Source organism: Suricata suricatta, chromosome 6, assembly GCF_006229205.1.
Source record: "Suricata suricatta isolate VVHF042 chromosome 6, meerkat_22Aug2017_6uvM2_HiC, whole genome shotgun sequence".
Lineage (NCBI taxonomy): Eukaryota > Metazoa > Chordata > Mammalia > Carnivora > Herpestidae > Suricata > Suricata suricatta.
The window spans coordinates 35,402,361-35,424,833 of record NC_043705.1 but is presented as its reverse complement, the minus strand read 5'-3'; the positions used below and the strand labels follow the sequence as shown (position 1 = coordinate 35,424,833).

General features: G+C 43.8%; 1 protein-coding gene across 2 annotated transcripts in view; it reads right to left on the bottom strand.

The window, feature by feature from the left end:
- SH3RF2 (SH3 domain containing ring finger 2) overlaps positions 1-22,473 on the bottom strand; it is a 119,377-nt gene that overhangs the window by 5,321 nt on the left and 91,583 nt on the right. Inside the window, exons 6-8 of one of the 2 annotated variants that reach the window (XM_029942179.1) lie at positions 9,135-9,226; positions 7,706-7,876; positions 1,382-1,617 (exon numbers count right to left, since the gene is read on the bottom strand). In XM_029942179.1, coding sequence (XP_029798039.1) covers positions 1,382-1,617; positions 7,706-7,876; positions 9,135-9,226 — 499 coding nt within the window. Of the gene's footprint in view, positions 1-1,363; positions 1,618-7,705; positions 7,877-9,134; positions 9,227-22,473 lie in introns of both variants that reach the window. The other variant, XM_029942178.1, reaches the window with a different exon arrangement.

Sequence of the window (22,473 nt, the reverse complement as noted above, 5' to 3'; positions counted from 1 at the left end):
GCATGAGCAGGGGAGGAGCAGGGAGAGAGGAAGAGAGAGGATCCCAAGCAAGCTCCACACTGCCAGCGTGGAGCTCGGTGCAGGGGCTTGATGTCACAACTGTGAGATCATGATCTGAGCCAAAATCAATAGCTGAATGCTTAGCTGACTGAGCCACCCAGGCACCCTAGAAAGGTATTATTTTTATTTCCATTTTACAAATGAGAAAACTGGAGACTGAAGAGGTCCATTTGCTTGTCCAAGGCTGCTGTGGTGGGATTATTTAGTAGGTGTTTGTGTATGAGCAGGGAGAGGGAGGGGGAAGGTCATGGGGGAGTGGGGAGGAGGGGAGGCTAGGTAGAGGCAACACAGTGGGAGGTCAAGTACGTGGTGGTGGAGCAGGTGGTCAGGTAAGATCACTGGGGACGGGCAGGCCAAGATATCGGTTTTAATTTTCTAGGGAGCTCTTCTTGTGTGGCATACTGATCCACATGTTACTCTCTTGTTTTCAGTAGTCTTACTGCATTTTCCTATTTAATCATTTTTTAAGATAGCGAGAGAGCCTGCGGAGCCCAGTTTAAATCAGAATGCAGAATAAATCAAATTAACTTGGTTGGCTCATGGTCTTTTAGAGAGGTACACAAATAGAGAACCTTCGTGTTTTGTAGAACAATGGGTTCCAAACACGTTTGAAAATGCCTGAAAATGAAGCCTTATGTAGCAGTTTGATATGTTAGGAGATAAAAGCATTGCCATGTGAGCAATGTGGATGTTACACGGGTAAAAATAACAGAAAAGTGCAGAACAGTGCATGCGATGGGTATGATTCTAAGATACTATTTATACACACAGAAGCGCACTGGGGACAGGGGTTAGAGATATGAAGGAGACTTCCTTTTGTACAATAAAAAAAAATTTAAACCTCATGGGTATATTAATTAAATAACAAAGCAAGATTTGGGGATTCTAAGCATTAACTCTTCAACCCTCTTTACCCCCCCTTCCACCCAGCTCCCTGATCTTTCCCTTGTTTCCCTTTTGGCACCCCTGCGGGGTTCCTTGGAGCATAGTCTGAGAAGCACTGATCCAGCAAGTACTTTGCCCCTTTTGTCTTAACTAGAGCCAGCATCCGCCTTGGCTGTGTTCTAATTATATGCTGGCCCTCAGGGCTGCTATCATTCCACCCATTCAGTTTACATGTATGGAGTGACCAAGGGCAGTGACTTTAAGTCAGTCTGGCTTCATCCACTAAGACCAGTCACTATTTGGGAATTAAAAACTATCTTTCCAGAGGTTTATATTAAGGCCAATATCTCGCTTTTGCAAAATGTACTCTGCCTACCCCAGAGTCAGATCCCGCCATTACTTAGCTCTAGGCACGTACCTCTCTGCCACCACTTACTCTTTCTCATGCTGCTCCTCCCAGATTTCCGAAGAGAGCCCTGTCCTAAAGTCCCCGGGCTGGCTGTGTTCCTCACGGGGTTGACTATGGCCGTGGGCACAAAGACGGACTTGAAGGGACGGTTCTGGCGGGGATCACCGTCTGAAAAGCTGCCTTGGGAGGACACAGAGGAGTTGGATAACGTCCATGTGGTGTAGAGACCAGGACTCCGAGAATCTGGAAAACTAGATGTCTTTCTGGTTGTTGGAAGCGTTTGAAAGAGAAGAAATAAAGAAAATGCTCATTAAGAGTCCTGCTTAAAAAAGCTCTCAACCATAAGTGAATGTTGCCTCTTTTCACCCTCTTCCTACCATATATGCTCCCTTTATTAACCACACAGGCTTGGTCATGTGGGCCTCACCGCCTACAGCTGGGCAACGGTGCAGGTGTCAGAGGGCAGGGAGAGGGGCTCACACTGAGGCCCCACTGGAACGAGAACACTGGACTTTTGTCATCTTTCATTCTAGCTCTAATCACCCCTAACCCCATGAGTTTGGGGCACAAGGTCTTGTATGTGTTCAACTTATTTTCTGATTTCCTATTCATTGTGACTTATTGCATTGGATTTTAAACTCTTTGAAGGCAGAGATATTATATGCCTTATTTTATATCCTCTGTGTTCTACATGTATTGCATATCAAGAAAGGTTTGTTGAATGACCTCCATGATGCTTTCAGCACTGATGCCAGTCATTTGGGCTAACACACATTAAGCACTTATTGCATGCTGAGCATTGGGCATTGCTTTGGCCACCTTATCTTGTGGGTTCTTCACAACAGCCTTCTGAGGTATGTACTATTAGTGCCACTATTTTATGGATAAGAAAACAGAGATTTAGAGTTACTTGGCCAAGCATCCACTAAACCTGAGATTTGAACCCAGGTCCAGGCTGGCCCTCTGCTCTAACCCTGAATGATTAGTGTTCTACCACTGAGCACACTCCCTCCTGGCTAAGGAGAGTGTTCATCATTTAGGTATAAGGAAGCCCTGCATCCTGCTGGAAAGAAACAAACTGAAGCAGTGGGTAGGCCCTACACATGCTTTTAGAAGACCCTCCTTTTTCAGTCTTGGGCTCTGATTTTTAAGACTAGTATTAAAGTTTTATTAAACAGCAATCCCCAGTCAACTGCTTCCAGATTGCAACTCCCTGAAACCCCGTGGGGGCATGGCTGACATTTTAGGTGTCCTTCTTTCCCTTTTATCAATCCTACCCCAATATCACAGCCCCACATGAGCAGTCCATTAGTATATGAATATGTTGATATTCATATACTAATAACCTCCCTGGGAATAACCAACTCAACCAGTGATGCCCTCGCTGGTAGCCTTCCCATTAATGCCTACAGTCATTTTCCTTTATTTCTACTCCTCCTCTTCTCTCCTTCTTTTGCCAAAAAAAGTGATATGGAGCTTAACAACAAGCCAGCCAGTGGTACAGAGATAGATAAGGCATCATTTAATGTGGCCACCTTTGCCCAAGAAGCATATGCAGCCAAATGCCCAGGAATGATGCTCTCAGTGAAGGAACTTCAATCCACAGCCATCAACCTGCCTCTGGTCCCCGGTGGTGTGGTCAGTATAGGGGTGTGGGCCACCTTCCAGTTAGAGCTCCTGGACCTGAGGGCTGCAGTGGAGGGAAAGCCCTGGCCCGGGCCTCCACGGCTGCGTGCTGCATCTGCCTGTTTTTTGAATGGAGGGCCTCAAGGTGTGATGGGCTGGCAACAGGAAAGACAGTTTCCAAAACCATTCCCAGCAGCAACAAGCACAGAGTATAGCTAAGTAGGCCCAAGCGAGCCCTATTCCACAAGTCCCTTCTCTGAACAACTATTTATAGACCAAGCTGCAACCTGATTTTTCTGAGCTCAGCACTAGACCAGATTCCAAAAACTCCTAAATCCAAAGTTCTGCATCCAACACCGAATCCCTCTATGTCTTTTGGCAAAAAGCTCAGCACTTACCCAATGCTTTCTTCTAACATCACAGTACTTTGTGAACATATATTAACTAATCCCCATGACACTCCAGACCTGCAAACATTCTGATCCTTGTTTTCCAGATGGAGAGACTGAAAGAAAGGGTGTAGGGGGGAAGGAGTGCATGTTGGTCCCTGACTTGCTACACTGTGCTGCTTTGAGTGTGCGGGTCCGTGTCCCCTTTCTTCCTGGTAAGGTAAAGCTTGCAACCTGGCAATCTTTATATAGTTCTGTGTAGAAAGTTAAAAGAACTGAGTGTTGGCCCTTGTATTGCTTTTTCCATCCATAAGGCACCAGGTGGACATATGCGTCTGGTGAAGATTGCAAGAAAGAGGAACGTCCTGGCTACTGGGCAGAAGGGAAGATGTTGGGAGAACATGAAGGGCAGAGAGGCCTTGGAATCAGGACCCAAGGGAGGCTGGTGAGAGTCTGGCAGCAGGAACCTGAGGTGGGAGGTGGGGGGTCTGATCAGATGTTGCTGACTGTGCTCTTGCCATGAAAGGTCTTCAACTTGCACCCACGTTCTTTCCTCTCTGGTTCAAGCTTCCAAGCCCCAAGACAGAGCCTCAGATGGGCTCAGGCTGTTCCTTAGCTGGGGTGATGGGAGGAGGAGGAGGAAGAGGAGGGGGAGGAGAGGGCCAGGAGGAGGAGGAGCTGGTTTTTTGAGCTTGCAAAAAGGGAAGGTACTGGTGCCTCCCACCATGATTACGTATAAAGGAGGAAAGTATGTTGGCACTATTAGGAGGGGATTTGGGTGGAAACTTGACAAATGTTCTGCACAACCTGAGCCTGTGTCTGCCTCCTAGGCCTGGGGAAATATGTCATGGTGGCAGAGATTTACTTGTGATCAACTTGGCTTGACAGGTGGGCGTCACTATATAGCTCAGAGAAAGAGCTGGTGCTCTGGAGGCACAGCAGTCTTTTCTTCTCTTGGGAATTAAAAGGCTCACTTGCTGAATCTTAAAACCCTGGTATTTGGGTCAGCTTTAGTCTTCCTATATAGTTAGTCCCCAAACTCTGGCAGGCCCGTTCATTGGGACCTAATGCTAATAAAGCAAAGGTTCAAGTGCTCAGGGGTTACCTCATGCTTTCAAGCCCTGGCTCTTTTATAAAAGGCTGCCCTCTAGCCCAGGGGTGCTGGTGGTGGTGCGAGGCATCACTGCAAACAGAAAACAGAGATGGGGGAAAACCTCTCACATACACAGAACCAAAGAGCAGAAACGGGCCTTGCACATGTAGTCCAACCCACTTAGTCCTAATACAACCTGCTAAAAGTAGAAAAAACTAAGCTGACAAAGGACCACATCATTCATCCTCAAGAAGCAAACGGAGCGGGTGGATAACAACAAGGGTGATCTGCTTCCAGGTAGATAATTTGGTCATCTTAGACCCATGTCTCGTATTAGTGGTGATGGGGCCTTCCTTGTCATCAGGGGACCCTCAAGGAGAACTTCACACATAGAAAGCATCAATCCTCTGTCACCTAACAGCCTTCAGGTGAATATACTCTGGCAGGGATTTGCTCTTCTAGGAAATGCTGGTTCCCTCGAAGCAAAACCCCCATCCATGTAAATAGCTCCTTAGTATCCACATACGTTCAGGATTCTATCACCTGGAGGGGAGGGACAGATTGAGCGGCAACCTACAGCTGAAACTCCATCCACTGTCTGACATAAAGTGTCTCTGAACAGGTGAGTCTAGATGCTCATGGCTTGCCTAAGGACAAAATACATGTACCTAGGAGAAAAGCCAAGAAGGAGACAAAAGGAAGCTGGAGCCTTGAAATACACTGGAATGGAATTCTCCATGCTTTCTAGTGAGGGGTAACATTTGTCCAGATTTAGGAGAGTCTCTGTTTATACCTCCTCTCCTTGTATATTAAGAGTCTCAGTCTCTCTCTCTCTCCCTCTCCCTTCCCCCCTCCCCCTCCCTCCCCCTCTCCCTCTCCCCTTTTCTCTCCCTCTCCCTCTCCCTCCCTCCCCCTCCCTCCCTCTTTTTCTTAAGTGTCCTAGTTTGGGGGCAACTGGGTGGTACATTCAGTTAAGCATCTGACTTTGGCTCACTGTCATTCTTCCCAATGCAACTGATCCTACTGCAATATGGTCTCATCTCGTCCTAGGATTTTAAATATGTTCTCAAGCCTGGACCTTTTTGCTTAAATGCTGGGCTTGTATACTCAACCATTTGCCAACATCTCTACCAGGATTGCTAACAGGCATTTAAAACGTAATCCACTGCTGAGCTATTGCTTCCCCTTACATCTCAGAATCCATTCCTCTTGGTTCCCCCCTCTAGCTCAGTAAAAGGCAACTCCATTTTCCAGGAACTTGGAGCAAAAAACTAGGATTCACCTTGACTCCTCTATTCTTTCACACTCGATATTTGATTTGTCAGAAGATCCTGCTGTGTCTACCTTCAGAGTATATCCAGAATCTAACCCCCTCTCTCTCCATTCACCGTCACCTCTCCCCCAGAGTATCACAGTATCCTCTTAGTCTCTGTTTACATATTTCCTTTCTACAGTTTACTCTCAACCCAGCAACTACAGGGATTTGGGGTAAAATGTAAGTTAGGTTATGTCATTCTTAGGCTCAAAACCTTGCAGTAGCATTAAAACCAAATTCCTCATTATGACCTAGGAAATTCTATATGATCTGGCCCACCTGTTCCCATTCTGGCCTCATCTCCTGCTAACATCCCCCCCATTTGCTCTAACCCAGTCCTACTGGCCTTCGTGTCAGGTACACGCCTACTTTAGGGCAATTGTATTTGCTGTTCCTGGGTCTGGAATATACTTGCCTCATTGCCTTTTTCTCAGTATGGCCATTCCTGACCAACCCATTAAAACTTTAATCACCCCCTCTCCACAAATTCTATCCCTCTTTTCCTCTTTCTCTTCTTTGCCCTTACCATCAACACACCATATATATTACTTATATACCTTGTTTATTATCTGTCCCACTAGAATATAAGTTCTGGTGGGTGGAGATTTTGTGTATTTTGTTCACTGATGTTTCTCCTGTGTCTAAAAAGGTGCCTAGCACATAGTTTGTGCTCAATCAATATTTGTTGAAAAAAGCATCAGTTATAGACACCCTTAGTTTGCTTTTGGAGATTTTTTAACTTTCTAACAAATTGTAAGAACCTTTTATTGAAGGAAATAAATTCTGCTCCAATATTTTGCCATGTGAAGAATCTTTTTATCTAAGCCTGGATCTTTGAAACCCAGACTTTGCCTGTACTTTTCCTAGAAAGAGGATTCTACCACCTCACCAACCAACCTTATTGGAAAAAATCTGTGTGTTAGAAAGTGCAACCTTTTACAGAACCAGCTTCTAAGTTGTATCCGCTGGTTCCTTCCCCTCATGGAACGTATTTCCTGTCTCCACAGCCTGTTATGGTCCTTCTGACCCTGTCTTCTGCAGCTTTACCCCAGTGTCTCTATGACTGTCTACTGTGGTGTAGTGTTCTGTCTCCTCACCATCCTTGTTGCCCTCCTCCGGACACCATGCCCCAACTATATGAAGGTCCCCCAAACTGGACATATGACTCCAGCTCTGACCTCCCAGAGAGTACAATGGGTAATCACTTTCCTTGAAGTTATGTCATAGAGACAGTGTTTGATGTGTGCTGATGGCCTCACTGCCTTGTGATAGGCTATCCCTGGGGGGATGTGGGGTGGAGGAAGGAGGAGCCATGGGCAGTGCTGGGATCTATGGTGGTGGTTTAAATGAAAGGGTTGGGTGTGCCAGAGAAAGAAAAAGGTTGGGAAAGATCTTAGGGACATGGACCTACAGGGTAACAAGCCTTTGGCCTAGGGAGTGGATGGGCAGGTGGTCTGAGTCATGGAAACTCTGCCTATTGGCTTAGTGTCTTAGGAAGTTTCCTGAGGTGCTCTGGGGGGTCTTCTGATCATCACAGGCTCCCATTACTTGGCTAGACAGGAGAGCTAGGGTGCAGGATATGAATGGGATTTTGGGTATTTGTACTGTAGAAAACCTGAAACCCAGCTCTTGAGCAGGTTGCATAACTCTGTACATCAGTTTCCTCATATGTAAAAATATATCTCCCTTACAGGAAAGACTCTTGAATATAGCCAGTGAGTTAGAAGATGTGAAAGTGCTTATAAAATGTAAAGAGTTCTAAAAAAGATAACTTTCTGCAATAAAAAAAAATAAAGCGTTGAGGGTTACTAGGGCCATTTCTTGGCTCACACTCTGAAGGAGCACTGAGTCCTTGAGCAGTTGAAGCCCACAGATGGCCCCTGGCCTAGGCGACCTAACAGCCACTGCCTGAGAATGAGGGGACGCACCTGAAAATGGGGATGACGTAGTTGTTGGGGAAGATGCCGACCCGCCCAGTGACCAAGGAGACACCCCTGAGCCAGCCGTCCGGGTACTTGCCCAGGACCCTGATGCCTTCTCCCTTCTGTAGGTCCAGCTCATCGGGTCCATGGGCTGAGTAGGAGTGCAGGGCCACAAACCTGGGGAGACAAAGGGACTGGGTGAAGAAGGGGAACTTGCCTGGTGGAGGGCATGGAACCATCAAAGGGCTGACCCAGTGGTTAGTGATAACAAACTTCTTAAAGGTGAAACTTTGGTATGGAAGGCAGGTAATAGTGATAGAACCTGGTGAAGTAGTAGTGGATGGGCCCACATCCCTGCTCCTCCATAGAATGCCACACAGCTGTGGATCACTAGTGTAGACCACTTTGGCATTTTGACAAAGGGGAAACTGGCCAAGGATAGAGAAAGGAGTTGGTGACATGGAATTAGTGGGAGAGCCTTGTCTCAAACCTAGAAATTATGGCTCTGCTCAGGATGCTTTTTCATACTGCCTAGAGTGTCACCCAAGGAAATGGTTGCAGTCATCAAGTGAAAGGAAAAGAGATGTCAGAACAGAAGCCTCTCTGATCTCCTTCCTCTCCTGAGAGCGGGGATGTATTTGATCCCTGGGAATGACCAGAGGAGCTAGCTTAATGTAGGCAGGGAAGCAGACATTGGGAAGGGGAGGCAGGAGTTGATTTTAGTTTGTTAGCAGACAGTGGAATCCTGGCTGCATTGTGGGATGGAGGGTGATTGGCTTGTAACGTTGCAAAATGTCCTTGGTTTATGGCAGTGACTCTCCACTCTGTAGTCCACACAGGAGTCAGACAGATAAATCCAGTTATGAGTCAGGGGTGAAGACACTAGCGAGGGTGTGGAAGTGAGAATATATGCTTGATTAAACGCATTAAAAGTAACCCATGTTGGCTTGCTGGATTCAGGTTACCAATGTATGGCCTCAGGCTGGACATCAAGAAGTCCCTCTGGACTCCAAGGACTATGAGACATTGGAAGGTTTTTATCAAATGCATTGGGCAGGGTGTTCTCCTTTTCAGTTTTCCCCTGCTAAAATGCTATATGTACTTTCTGCTGATCCTAAAACAACATCTATTTATGACCCAACATTTTGAATCTAGAAGAAGACAATAGAAATTGCTCAGTATCCAATCTCCCAGCAATGTTTTGGTGTCCAATCTTCCAGTTTCTTCCTATTCTTGTAAAATAATCAGCTAGGATGATGTGTCTTGCCAATTTGTGTTTTCCGCCATTATTTTCTTTCAAGGATATAAAGGAAGGGGAGTAGTTGTCTCTCTGGATGGGATGGTTTGGGAACTGTGATGCTTGATGGCAGAGGGGTGGCAAAGGTGACCTCTCTGGCCAGGCCCCAGAGAGCGGAGGCCTGAGCTTGTTACTCACATGTTTGCTGAGAGGTGTTGCTGGGAGCCAGGCAGACTGACGATGGCTGTGGAATGTCCTGGGGAGGCAGGTACGGGGTGGTAAGTGCTGACCTATACAAACAGAAAAGACAGCCAAGCAGAACAAGTGAATGCCAAGCCAGACACACAGCAATGCTACTGCAGAAAGGCCTGACACAGCTGAAAACCAAGAGTCTTGACCACTGCCATGCATTGTGATCTTCTCTGTAGTTTGTGGCTACAGGCAGAGTAAGGTAGGGGTGGACTGGTTTATGGCCTGCCAGGATGGCATGCCAGGGCTGCCTTCAAAACGGCTGCTCTAATATGATAGAAGATGAAGATTCATCCAGTCACTAGTCAACAGGGCACTGCCAGGCTCCTCGATCTGTTCCCCTAGCCTCTTCTGACCCACCTCCCTGTGCCCTCGCCCCCTCTATAGAAACCTACACTCAGAAAATGATAGCATGGCTACTAATGAGAACTTGACACTGGCCAGGCATTTTTAAGTGCTTTACAAGTATCAGCTAATTTAATCCTTACTAAAGGTACTATTGACATCTCTAATTTTGGAGGAGAAATGGAGGGAAAGATCACCCAATTAGAAAGAAACCAAATTTTAAACCAGGGTAATCTAGGTTGTGAGCCCACACTTGTACTGATCACAGTATTAACACACTCATGAACGCAGACACACCAGTTCATCCAGTGACTTATGAAAGTGAATCTGAATAGTGTTTACTTTGCCAGGATGAAAGAGGGAGCAACACTCCTAAACATACTTGGAAACTACTATCCTGGCACCTTCCCTGTTTATATTATCTTGTTTATTTCCTTCTTGGCACATATTGCAGAGTTGACTACCCCATCACTAGACTGTCAGTTCTATGAGGACAGGGACTATGTCTTGTTCATCACTGTGTTTTCTTTGTGCCCAATATATATGTGTAGCCTAAAGAATAAATAAATAAATGAATGAAAAGATCTTCCTACCCAGTACACCAAGGACTAAGGTAATCTCAACCATCTCCATGTCATCCAGAGTAAACACATTCAATCTCTCTTCAGTTATCCCCGTGTAAGTGATGGTAACTATATATGTCTGCCCTTTTTAGGACTCTGCTTCTGTGGGCATAGCTATTGTTTGCATATGTGTTTGGGCAAGAGTGAGTATATTATCAAGTGCATGTGTCCCTGGTTCTGCATGTATGCTTGTTCACAACCCATGACAGTTGTGTGACAGCACTGGTCTGCATGACTAATTGTATTCACACATGTGAGTCTATGGACTGACAGTCATGTACACTGTGCGTGACTGTACATGAACTTGTGATTGTAAATGTCTCTGCAGGGTTCTATGTATGTACGTACGTATGTATATATATATATACATATATACACACACACATGCACACACATGTGTGAACTCTAGAGGCATGTGCTGGCATATGCCAGTATGCATGACTTGGTAGTTTTGTGTCTGTTCTGTGGTGATGAGTATCTGAATATATGTGTGCTGTGTATGTATGTTTGATATTTTGCAGTTATAGTTGCAGGATCAAAAAGCCATTCCAATCAGATAATAACAAGTGTTGGTGAGAGTGTAGAAATCAAAACTTTCATGCATTTGCTGGTGGGAAGGTAGTATGGGGTGCAGCTCCTTTGGAAACCAATCTGCTGGTTCCTTGAATGATTAGCCAGAAGTAGCATGTGCTGCAGTGAGTCCACGCCTAGTCCATACCCAGGAGAAATGAAAACATGTCTACATGAAAACGTGTACACAGACATTTATAGCAGCCTTATTTATAATAGCCAAAGGTGGACATAACCCCAGTATCCACTCACTGATGGAAGCACTGACAAAATGTGGTGTATCTGTACAGTGGCACATTATTCAGCCATAAAAGGAATGAAGTATCGTGGCGTGTTGGAACATGCATAAATCTGAAAGACATTACACCAAGTGAAGGAGCCAGGTACATGTGACCATATTATATAATTCCATTTACGTGAAATGTCTAGAGTAGACAAGTCTGTAGAGATAGAAACTAGGTTAGGAGTTGAGGATGAGGACGTTTATGGAGTAGTGTTCGAAGAGTACAGGGTTTCTTTTGGAAGTGAGGATACGTCGCAAAGTTGTGGTAGTGGTTGCACATATCTGAGAATGAATTAAAAACCACTGAATTGTACACTTTTTAAAGTAATCTCCACACCGAAGGTGGAGCTCAAACTCACAACCCTGACATCAAGAGGTGCACACTCTTCCAACTAAGCCAGCTAGGCACCCCTGAACTGTACACTTTAAAATGGGTGAATTGCATGGCATGGGAAGCATATGTCAATAAGCTCTTTAAAAAACTGCATAGTCACCATCCAGTGCTCTCTAACGCTGTGTAAAGTGTCTGTGCTTTGCAATCAAATACTGTCATACCAGTTCTCTTAAAGAGAGAGGAAAAGTTTGCCAGCTTTGGGCCGGGCTGCTCCTTTTCTGTGACTGGGCAAAATAAATCCTTGCTGGGTTTGGGATTTGTGCCAAGGGAGAGTCTTGTTAGGTGAACAATTAATCTTATGTTTATGGAGACTGTTGGATCACTGATTAAGCCTGATGCACTTCACGTGACACGCATGACTTCCCAGTGATAGGCTTGAGTAAAAAGCCCTCTATCTATAAACACTATTAATCATTCAGAGGAGAAAAAGATGTCAGAATGCAAAGCCATCCCTCTATGACACCAGGGTATGTCTTCCAGAGAGGGGTGGGTGGATCCTTCTTCCTGTTTGGAACACGGAACCTAGCCAGGACTGAAATCAGTGGGCTTGTGATTGGCAGATTCTTTCTAATAGGAAAGTATAGGAAGTGAGGACAGATTCTCAGGTTTTGAGGTGCCTCAGAGATGAAAGGAGAGCATCCATGAACAAGAAGGAAAGAGGCAAAGAAGGAGGGAGGAGAGAAGGGGAGACAGTGGACAGCTCTGGGGGTGGGGGAGGTGTCAGAATCTGGGACTGGACACAGTGGGAGAAAGAAATAGAGCCAGAGGGATAGAGGGAGGAAGAAAGAAGAAAAGGCATATAAAAAGATAATGGAAAAACTCTTACAACCCATAGAGAAAATGACAAACAATCCAATCAAAAATGGGTAAAATATATCACCACAGAAGATAGAGTGGCCAAGAAGCACATGAAAAGATGCTCAACACCAGTAATTATTAGAAAAATGTGAATTAAAACTACCATGAGATACCACTACACATCTATGAGAATGGCTAAAATTAAAACAACTGACCATACCAAGAATTGTTGAGAATGTGGAGCAACTGTAATTCTTACATACTGCTGGTGGGAAGGTAAAATGGTGCCACTGCATTGGAAAACAAGTTGGCTATTCATTATATAGTTAAATATACAGTTAACACACTACTTAGCAACCCTATTCATGAGTAGTTATCAAAGTAAAATGAAAACGTGTGTTCATACGAGTTGTACATGAATGTTCTTAGTGGCTTTATTTACTTTAGCCCCGAACTAGAAATAACCCAAATGCCAATCAACTGGTGAATGAATAAACAAATGGTAGTATAACCACAGGGGAATATTCCTTGGCAACACATGCAACGGCATGAATAAATCTTAACATCATCCTAAGTAAAAGAAGCAGGACACAAAAGACTACGTATTCTACTTTGCCATTTATATGACATTCTAAAAAACACCCAAACGAGCGACAGAAAACAGATGGAAGATTGCCAGTGGCCAGGGTTGAGGGGAGAGGATTGGTGGCAAGAAACTTTCTGGGGGGATGGAGATATTCCATGTCTTGATTTTGGTAGTCATCCCACGCCTTTATGCATTTGTCAGAAGTCATTGAACTGTAGACTTAAAAGGGTTGAACTTTATTGTATGTAAACTATGCTCAATAAAGCTGATAAAAACAGGAGCATGTGACCTAGTTGCACAGGAAAATCCAAGGAGCCTGATGTTGACCCATCCCCAGCTCTGGGATTGGTTAGAAAAGAGGATAGGGATGCTTCAGCTTATTACTGGGCAGTTAGCGAGCAACCCTCAGAGCAGAGGGCTACCTGAATAGGAGAGAAATCAGGAACAGAAATCTATAGATCAGACACCAGCTCAATGAATGAGGTGTAAATGAAAACGAATGAATGAAGGAACAGATAAGTGATAGGAGAAAAGAGAGCAAGGTAGCTAAAGGCCGAGAAGAGAGAGGCTGGCAGAGAAGGAGGATGGACAGAACAACACAGAAATGAAGGCCCTACTGGATAATGGGGGAAGACCAGGTGGGTGGCCAACTTCTGAGGAGGCAAGAGTGTTTCACCAGACTGAGCAAATAGGCCTGTAGCAGGTGGTTCCCTGCGGTCAGTTGTGACCTCGGGTCCCTATGCCAACAAGGAACTGGAGGCCAGATGCAAGGTCCTCCAGCAACTGGTGCTTCCTGGCGTAGTGTTTGGGGGCTTGAGCAGGATCAGGCAGGATGTGTTTTGAGGGTGAGGGTAGATATTTCTGCTACATTCTGAAAACATTTTTTCCTCTTTTTTTGAAGGAAATGACTCATTTAAAAGAAGCCTTTATCAGTAGCAGAAGAATCTGCAGCTGTGTAGCTTCTGGCTGGTTTTGGGTCCTGGGGTGTTAAATGAGGGAGGAAGCAGGCATGCAGTCTGCAGTGTTATTGCAACATTCTGTTGGCCCCATCGCCTTCACTGTCACCCATACGGGTGTGCAGGATGTGGAGCTATCTCAGAAATCTGGAGGGGAAGTCTAGCTTAGTATTTGGCCATGCGGTTCTAACATTTACTAGGGTTTGCGATTTGGACAAGTGACTCAATTCTGAGGATCCTCTATTTCCTCATCGACAAAATGAGGGCAAGAATGGTATTTCTCTCAGAGTTGTGAGGAGGATTAACTGAAGTAATCAATGTAAGTTATTTAACACACTGTAAGAGCTCAATAAATATTACTTATTTCAATGTGGAAAGAGATTGGCTACTGCATAGGGTGAGGGTGGGGTGGGTGGAGCATCCATCTCCTTTTATGCAGTAGCCCTGCAAGATTTGGCCTGACAGCGGGACCCAGGAATGGGATGGGGAATGGGAGGAAGCAACCCTATTCATCTGGAGGACAGTATCTCCAGCCGTCCTAAATGCAAGCTTACTGTCCGCCTCCAATTCATACTGTGGCCCTCAGCCATTTCCTCCAGGGCTCATGTCTTTCAGTAACTTAGTGGGCACAGGGTGACTGTCTTCCTCCAGTGTGAACTGCTCTGGAGCCTGTTGTGTTTCTGCATCTCAGTGTTCCCAGGAGCTGATAAGGGCCTCAAACCTACAGAGTATTCACCTGGGGTTAGGAGAGGGGCTGCATTTTCAAGGCAGAAAATTAGGTATTATATGATAGTTTCTGTACCTACCACTATGTATAATCTGGAGTTGGCCATCAGACTCCATAAAGTTAACTCATTCTCCTTTACAGATTAAAAGAGTGTTCAAGAGTCACAGTCACAGTTGCCTTATGTGGACTTTATTTGGTTCTAGCACTGGGGTTAATGCAGTCAACAAGACACACAGGTCTTTTTCCTCATGTGCACTTCACCTCATATACCAGGGAAGACAGTGAAATCCATAATTATGTAAGCATGAGGTGTGCTGGGGAACGGAAAGTTCAAGGTGCTCTTGGAACTGCCAGGAGAGGCTTGCCTTGATCTCCAAGAGGTTTTTCACTCTCACACCCTATGATTCCAATGTTAACTGATAGAACATTCTCATTGTTATTATCCCCATTTTTACCAAGAGGAAACTGAGATAAAAAGATGGCATGATTTTGTGAAAGTGGCCAGCAAATGGGTAGCCAGGAAGAGCTCCAGGCTCAGAGCCTTTTCTGTAGGACGCCAAAGCTAACACTTAACCATTTCTAGATCTCAGTATGGCTAAAGGGGTCAAAGATATATTCTATTCATGATGACTTCCATCCATGCCCAGGGCCCCGTGAAATGTGGAATAGATCTGACGGCAGGTAGAATAGTGTTTGTTTGTTTGTTTTTCTTTTCCCTTCTCTGGCACTACCAAGGTCCCAACAGAGTCAAGGTTCCTCCTGCCAGACTGCTGTCACCTTCCTTCTCATCCTATCTCAGAGGATGAGAATCCAGCCTGATGAGTAAGGAGTGGCCACCGACTGCTACTTATCTCTCCTCTGAGTGTTTTTACTTACGAGAAAAAGAGCTCATTTATGAGCTTGCAGCAGGTCCTTTTAGGTCTATGTCAAAAAAAAATCTTTTAAAGTACATAGATAGGTCAGCAAAGTATCTGTGAAGACCATTAAGTTTACATCTCCTAGGTAGTCATCAAAGCTTAGAATATTCCCTGTGATCTGGCTCTTGCTTTCCTCTCCAGCCTCACCTTTCTACAGTCCCTTGCTCACTTCTTCACCTCCTTCAGCCTTGGGGTTTTTGCTCTGCTCTCTGAGCAGGTCACACTTTCTGCCCCCTCCTGATCTTTGTGCACCTCCCATCCCCCATCTCTGTTATTTTCCTTTGTTATGGAAAGTTTAAATTATATTATGCACACAAATAAGTGCATATAATTTTATGTATCATTGAAAGGAGAAGAATAAAACTAACACCTGTATACATACCGCCCAATGTAAGAACCAGAATAAAAATAGAAATTGAACACTGCCTTCTACCTATTCCTCCATAATCAGATCCTTCCCTCTGCCTGCTGTAACCACAGGGCTGAAATTGGTGCTCATCATCCCAGTGCTTTTCTCTGTAATTTTACCACGTTGGCATACATCCCTAAACAACATGTTGTTTAGATTTGCCTGTTTTTGAGCACAGTATGAATGCATTCACATTGAGCGTATTCTGTGAGTTGCCCCTTTGGCTCAATACTAAGTTTTGTGGTTGATTTTCACCGCTGTCGTCTATTTCATTGTATGCATATGCCACCATTTAACCATTCCATCATTTATATGTCATTTGGGTGATTTTCAGTTTGGGGCTCTTATGAACGATGTTGCTATGAACAGTCTTGTATAAGTCCCCTGTGCCCCTATGCAAGAGTTTCTCCATGATATATACCGACAAGTAGAATTGATGGGCCATAGAGCATGAGCCTGCTCAGTTTTATTAGGTAATAACAAATTGTTTCCCGGTGTGGCTGTAACAATTTACATTTCCACCAACAGCAAATGGCAATTCCTGCTACTCCATAATCTTGCCAGCATGTGGTAATGCCGAGCTTTTTAATACCTGTCTATGGTGGGTGTGAAATATCTCACTGTGGTTTCAAATTAATTTCTCTGAGTACTAATGAGCTTGAGTTTCTTCTCAAACATATATGGGCCATTCTTGTGTCTTCTATGAAATGCCTGTTCATATCCTTTGTCTATTTTCCTCCTCTGTTGTGCTGTTATTTTCTTATTAAGTTATGTTGTTCTCATATTTTAGAGGTGAATCCTTTGTAAGCTTGTATTTTTATTCTGTGGTGTCTTTTGATAAACTGAAGTTCTTATTTTTAGTAGAGTCAAATTTACAATAAACCTTATGGTTTTTACTTTAAAAAATCTTGAATATGACTTTTTTTTTTAGTCCAAGGTCATAAAGATGTACTTCTCTATCATCTTCTAAAAGTTTTATAGTTTTGCCTTTCACATTTAATCCACCTGGAATTGATTTTTGACAAGGGAGGAATCCAATTTCATTTTTTTCCACATGGATACCCAATTAGCCCAATGCCATAGTTCATCCTTCCCTTCTGATCTGCAAAGCCTGCTCTGCCATAAATCAAGTCTCCATGCTATGTCTGTTTCTGGGCTCCAGTATTTTCCATTGGTTTAATAGAATCCCTATGCTAAATCCATGCCATCTTAATTACTACAGCTTTGAAATAAACTTTGGTATCTGATAGGGTAGGTCCTCCCCCTACCCAAATTCCATCTTCTTCTTTAGAAATATCTTGGCGATTTTCTTTTCTTCCATTTGAATTTTAGAATCACCCTTTAAGTTCTAAACAAACAACTCCCTGGGATTTGAATTTATGGATAAATCTGAGGGGAATCAACATCTTTAAGATTATTGAGTCTTCTTACTCAAGAACATGGGAAAGTTCTTCATTCATATTAGGTCTTCTTTAATATCTTTCAGTAAAGTTTTACACATTTTTCCCACAAAGGACTTGCATGTCTTTTGTTAGATTTATTCCTGGAGATTTAAAAAATTGGATTGCTGTTTGAAATGGTATTCTTTTTAAGAAAATATTTTCTATGTGTTTGTTTTCTTTTTAGAGTACAGAAATGAAATTAACTTTATTGTATTGATTTGTATTTAGTAGTCTTGCTAAACCCATATTTATTCCTAATATATTTTCCCAGATTTTTCTGAGTTCTCCATACACATGGTATCATTCACAAATAATGAATGACAGTTACATTTCTCCTTTCCAATACTTAAGCTTTTCCTTCTTTTTCTTGCTTTCCTATATTGGCCAGGTACCCAGAAGTGACAGTGTTGAGCAGAAACATAATAGGCATTCATTCTGTTCTTTTTCCGAATCTGAAGGGGAATGCCTTTAACATTGCACCATTAGGTATGATGTTTGCTGTAGATTTTTATAAATACTATTTATCATGTTAAGGAAGTTCCCTTTTATTCCCCTTTTGTGAAGATTTAAAAAAATACATAAAATGAATGGATATAGATTTTTTTCAAACATTTTTTTCTATAGCTATAGAAAAGATCACATGGGTTTTTTCCCCCTTTCATCTGTTAATGTGATAAATTACATCAATTAGTTTTGGAGAGTTAAACCAACCTTTCAATCTTGGGAAAAACCTACATCAATCATGATGTATGCTATGTTAATACCTTCCTGGGTTTGGTTTGCTAGTAAACACTTGAGAGTTTTGCATTTATGTTTAAGAGTGATGTAGAATTCATAGTTTCCTTTCTTACATTTTTGTTTTCTAGTTTTGATACTAAGGCTATCTTGGCCTCATAAAATGAGTTGGGGAATGTTCTTTTCTTCCATTCTTTGGAAGAGTTTGTAAAGAGTCAGAGAACTCACCTGTCAGGATCTGGGGTTTCTTTGTGGGAAGATTTTAAATCTTTTATGGTTTATAATACTATCCCAAAGGTCTGTTGACAGCTGTTTACCAGATGTCAAATGTTTTTCATAAATCTTGTTTGCTGAAGATAAATTTATGATCAACTTATTTTCCTGAAGACTTCTGTTGGGGGGAAAAAAGGTGGTGGCTGGAATGTCTCATAGAAGCTTGGAAATCCCTGCCACCATGGAGCCCTATAGTGTCAGTTCAAGTCTCTAGAGTCTCCAGAGTCCTACACCTTTAGTCAAGAAAAACCCTATGAGACAGTCACTGACTAGAGGATTTTTTCACTCCATGAGACACTATGCAGCCACGGCTAAGAGAATGAACTATTGGGCTGTCTGAAGTGAGTTTGAATTTTGGTAAGCTCAGACTTAATTCCTCTGAGCCATAGTTTCCTCATCTATAACAGGGGGAGATAGTCATAGGTACCTTGTAGCATTCATGTGACCATTCAATCAGAACATGCAGGCCAAGTACTTTGCACAATATCCGGCTGATATGAAGTACCCAGTAGATAGTTTCTGTTTTAACTCTGATGTGATGGGAGGCAGACAAGACTGATTTGTGAGACTAGGGTAGCAACTTTCTTAAGGGGACTGGATGTAAGAAGGAAATATTTATTCTCTAGGACACAAGGGCCAGTCACAGTAGTCCAGATTCCCTTTGAGGAAGACTAGGTTACAGGTGACTGACTGTGTGTGTGGGACAGGAATTTAGGAGCCTCTTTCCTGACCCTGGATTGGGCTAATCTCATGTATCCTAAGGCTTCTGGAGAAGGGTAAAATCTAGCACCTCTCTGTAGATGTGCTCTGCATTGGCTTCTTGGGACAAAGATGAAAATGCAACCCATGCCTTAAACCACAAAGACAGGATATTCTCTCTTTTTTTTTTTTTTTTAAGTTTATCTAGTTTTCAGAGAGAGAGAAAGAGAGAGAGAGAGAGAGAGAGAACGATCAGGGGAGGGACAGAGAGAGGCAGAGAAAAATTCCCAAGTAGACTCTGCACTGTCAACATGGAGCCCAACACAGGGCTTGAACCCATGAACCATGAGATCATGAACTGGGCCAAAACCAAGGGTCAGACACTTAACTGACTGAGCCACCAAGGCATCCCCCAAAATCCTCTTCTTTAAGCTGGGTCTTTGGTTGGGCACAGTGACCCTGGCCCCGCCACTCCACCTTTCATTTTTCTACCTCATGCTTTCCTGATTCTAGCAGCCTGCCTTGAAGGTAGGTTTTAGTACCAAAGCGGAGTCTGATGGGGTGCATACTAGTAAGGATTATTTAAATGCCAGGTTATATCTAAACCTTAATTATGACCCTTGCCCTCCTAGTCATAACAGTCCACTTGAGAAGGAGCTGCATAGCAATAATTATAATTAATCCTCTCACTGGGCTTCATTAGGCCATAAAAATTTAAACAAGCAAAGTTCCTCTTAAATTTGGTGTGTGTCCTCTCATGGCAGTTATTCGCAGAAGATGCTTGTTATGTAGCTTCTAAGTACGGAGTCCTGTGCTCACCAGCTGTAGTGCAGGCTGTATGAGAAATCTATCTGTCCTACACCAGGGTCCTGCCCTCACATTTACATCCCAAAGAAGAACAGTCTTGAATATTTAGAAATTTAGAAATACTCTACTCACTTTCGATAGACTGCATATAGTCTTTAGAAAGTGGCTTTCCATGCTGGAGAGAGTGGGGCTGACAGTTTTTGCCAGAGCTAAAGAAAATGGACCCACAGGGAGAGTTGGACGGGGAGAGTAACAGACTAAAATCAGCCAGGAGACAACATAGTGTAATTGTGAGGCACTGGGGTGCTGTGTTCAGATTCTCCTGGGTCTGGCTCCCCACTTTGTCACTCTTTGCCTAAGAAACCCTGGGCAAGCTATTGAACCTGTGCATGCCTAAATGCCTTCATCTGGTCTAGGCAAAGTTTGCTAGGTTTCCCCCAAGGACTTGTCAATTTTTATGGGTCTGTCTTTGGGGAAAAGAGCGAGACAGGCCAACTGAAGAAGCACAAAGAATTAATTTTAAAATTCCATTCTAAAGCATTGAGTGAGCCCAGAAATCATTTGACAATGTCAAATTCACTTGGTGTCTTCAGAAGGTTAACTCCTTGCCATGTGCTTGTTGTCTCTTAATACTTTTTTAACTTTCTCAAAGGACAGTACCACAACCACAGTGGACATTTCTATTAAAAATGTTTTAAATGTTTATTTTTGAAAGAGAGCATGAGTGAGGCAGGACAGAGAGGGAGACACAGAATCCGAAGTAGGCTCTAGGCTCTGAGTTGTCTGCAGAGATCCTGATGTGGCTCAAACCCACAAACCATGAGATTATGACCTGAACTGAAGTCAGATGCTGAACCAACTGAGCCACCAGGTGCCCCACAGTGGATATTTTTAAAAAGAGAAAAAAAAGAATTACTCAGTGGCCCACCACATTCTCACAGCAGTTGTCTTTGCTCCCTTTGAGTAAGTCCCTTCAATAAATGAAGGATTTATGATCTTAGAAACTGTAGGATCTGGAGACCTCATGGGCTGATACCCTTTTTGTCAGCAAGTGTGCCTTTCTCTCGTGCCTTGCTATCACAGGTGACACTTGGGAAAGCACCCCATACAAAGGGTAAGCCCACTGATGTGGTTGGTCATGTGACAATTTTTGCTTCTCATGGGATTGATAGGAAGTGGCTGCAAAGTCCTTTCTAAAGACAGGCTCAAGGATCTACAGTAAGTGAAAAGGACATGTGATAATTTCCAAGCCAGTGCTTTAAAGTCCCCTTCTGGATAGTGAGCTGGTTATCTTTGTGATTCTGCTGAAATCAGGAGAAGCTTGTCCTCTCCTGTATCAAATCAGATTTAAAAAGTTCTGATTGGCTACCATTGCAGGCCACCATCCCTGCTCAGGAGGCCCAGCCTGTGGTACTGAAGAGGCTGACTGCCCTGCGGGTGAGCACTCTGCTGTCTGCTCCCTTCCCTGAGGGAAACACACAAGCCCAGGGCCCCATGCCGTTTAGATAATTGATGCATCTCACCTTCCAGGGCACTGCATCTGACAGCAGATAAAGAGTAAAACCTTTCCAGGTGTCATGATACATGCTAAAAGGGGTTGGAGACACGGACTCAGATTCAGGATGGGATCCCTAATTTTGACCTGTCCTTCGAACAACAGTGGAGGTATTTGTATCCCCAGTCTTTCGAACAATACCTCAGCAGCAATAAAGAAGGTCAGCGTCTAAACCCTCTGGGGAAGATGTGAGGAAACCACGCCTTCTCCCAGTTCTCTCTCCTGCTGGTGGTGAGAATTTGCTAACACCAAATAATCAAGGTATATTTTTGGGAGAAGTTTTACTTCTTGTTCTTTACCTTCCCTAGATGTTCCCTAACTCAGCCTCTTCTCCCAACAGTGGTTTTCCACAAAAGGTAGATGCTATTTGTCTCAAAAGAAGGCTCTATGCCATTACGTGGAGTTTGACTAGCAGATCTCTGTTAACATTTGGAGGGCAATGATTTGTGAATGTCTGATGCCCTCTACTCAACAGTGTTCCAATCCCTACGTGAGGCAAGGTGAGCTTGAGGTCGAGGTCAAAAAGAAGGCATAGCCCCTGCCCTTGAGGAACATGTAATCTCACTGAGATAAAATGGGAGCACTCAAACAGGTTTTGGAAATCACACAACTGCAAGGGCTAAAACATATTCAAGTAATTTTTCTAAGGCCATAGCGCCAGCAAGTAGGCTGAGCTGGGAGTCAAACCTAAAAATCCTGAGTTGAGAGCCGGCTCTCTTAGAGGTCTCTTCAGTACCCAAAGCAGTGTGTGTATTTTGGAGGTTGGACCAAGCGGCCCTGGCTGTGAGGGTGGGAGGGTTCTCAGGGTTCAGGAGTCAGTGAGGGCTGAAACCCCCAGATGAGCCCTCTTTAGCTCCCTATACCTCATTTGCTGGGCTAAGCCGGGAGGATTTTGTAGGATTTCTGAGAACTCTACAAAAATATGTAAAAAGAGATTTCCCAGCCATGCAGTTTTTGTTGTTGTTTTTACACTTACATTCATGTTAGTTAACATACAAAGTAGTCTTGGCTTCAGGAGTAGAACCCAGTGACTCATCTCTTACATATGACACCCAGTGCTCATCCTAAAAAGTACCCTCCTTAATGGCATCACCCACTTAACCCACCTCCCATGGACACTCCCCGCTTCCAGGAATCCTGTTTATTCTCTATATTTAAGAGTCTCTTAA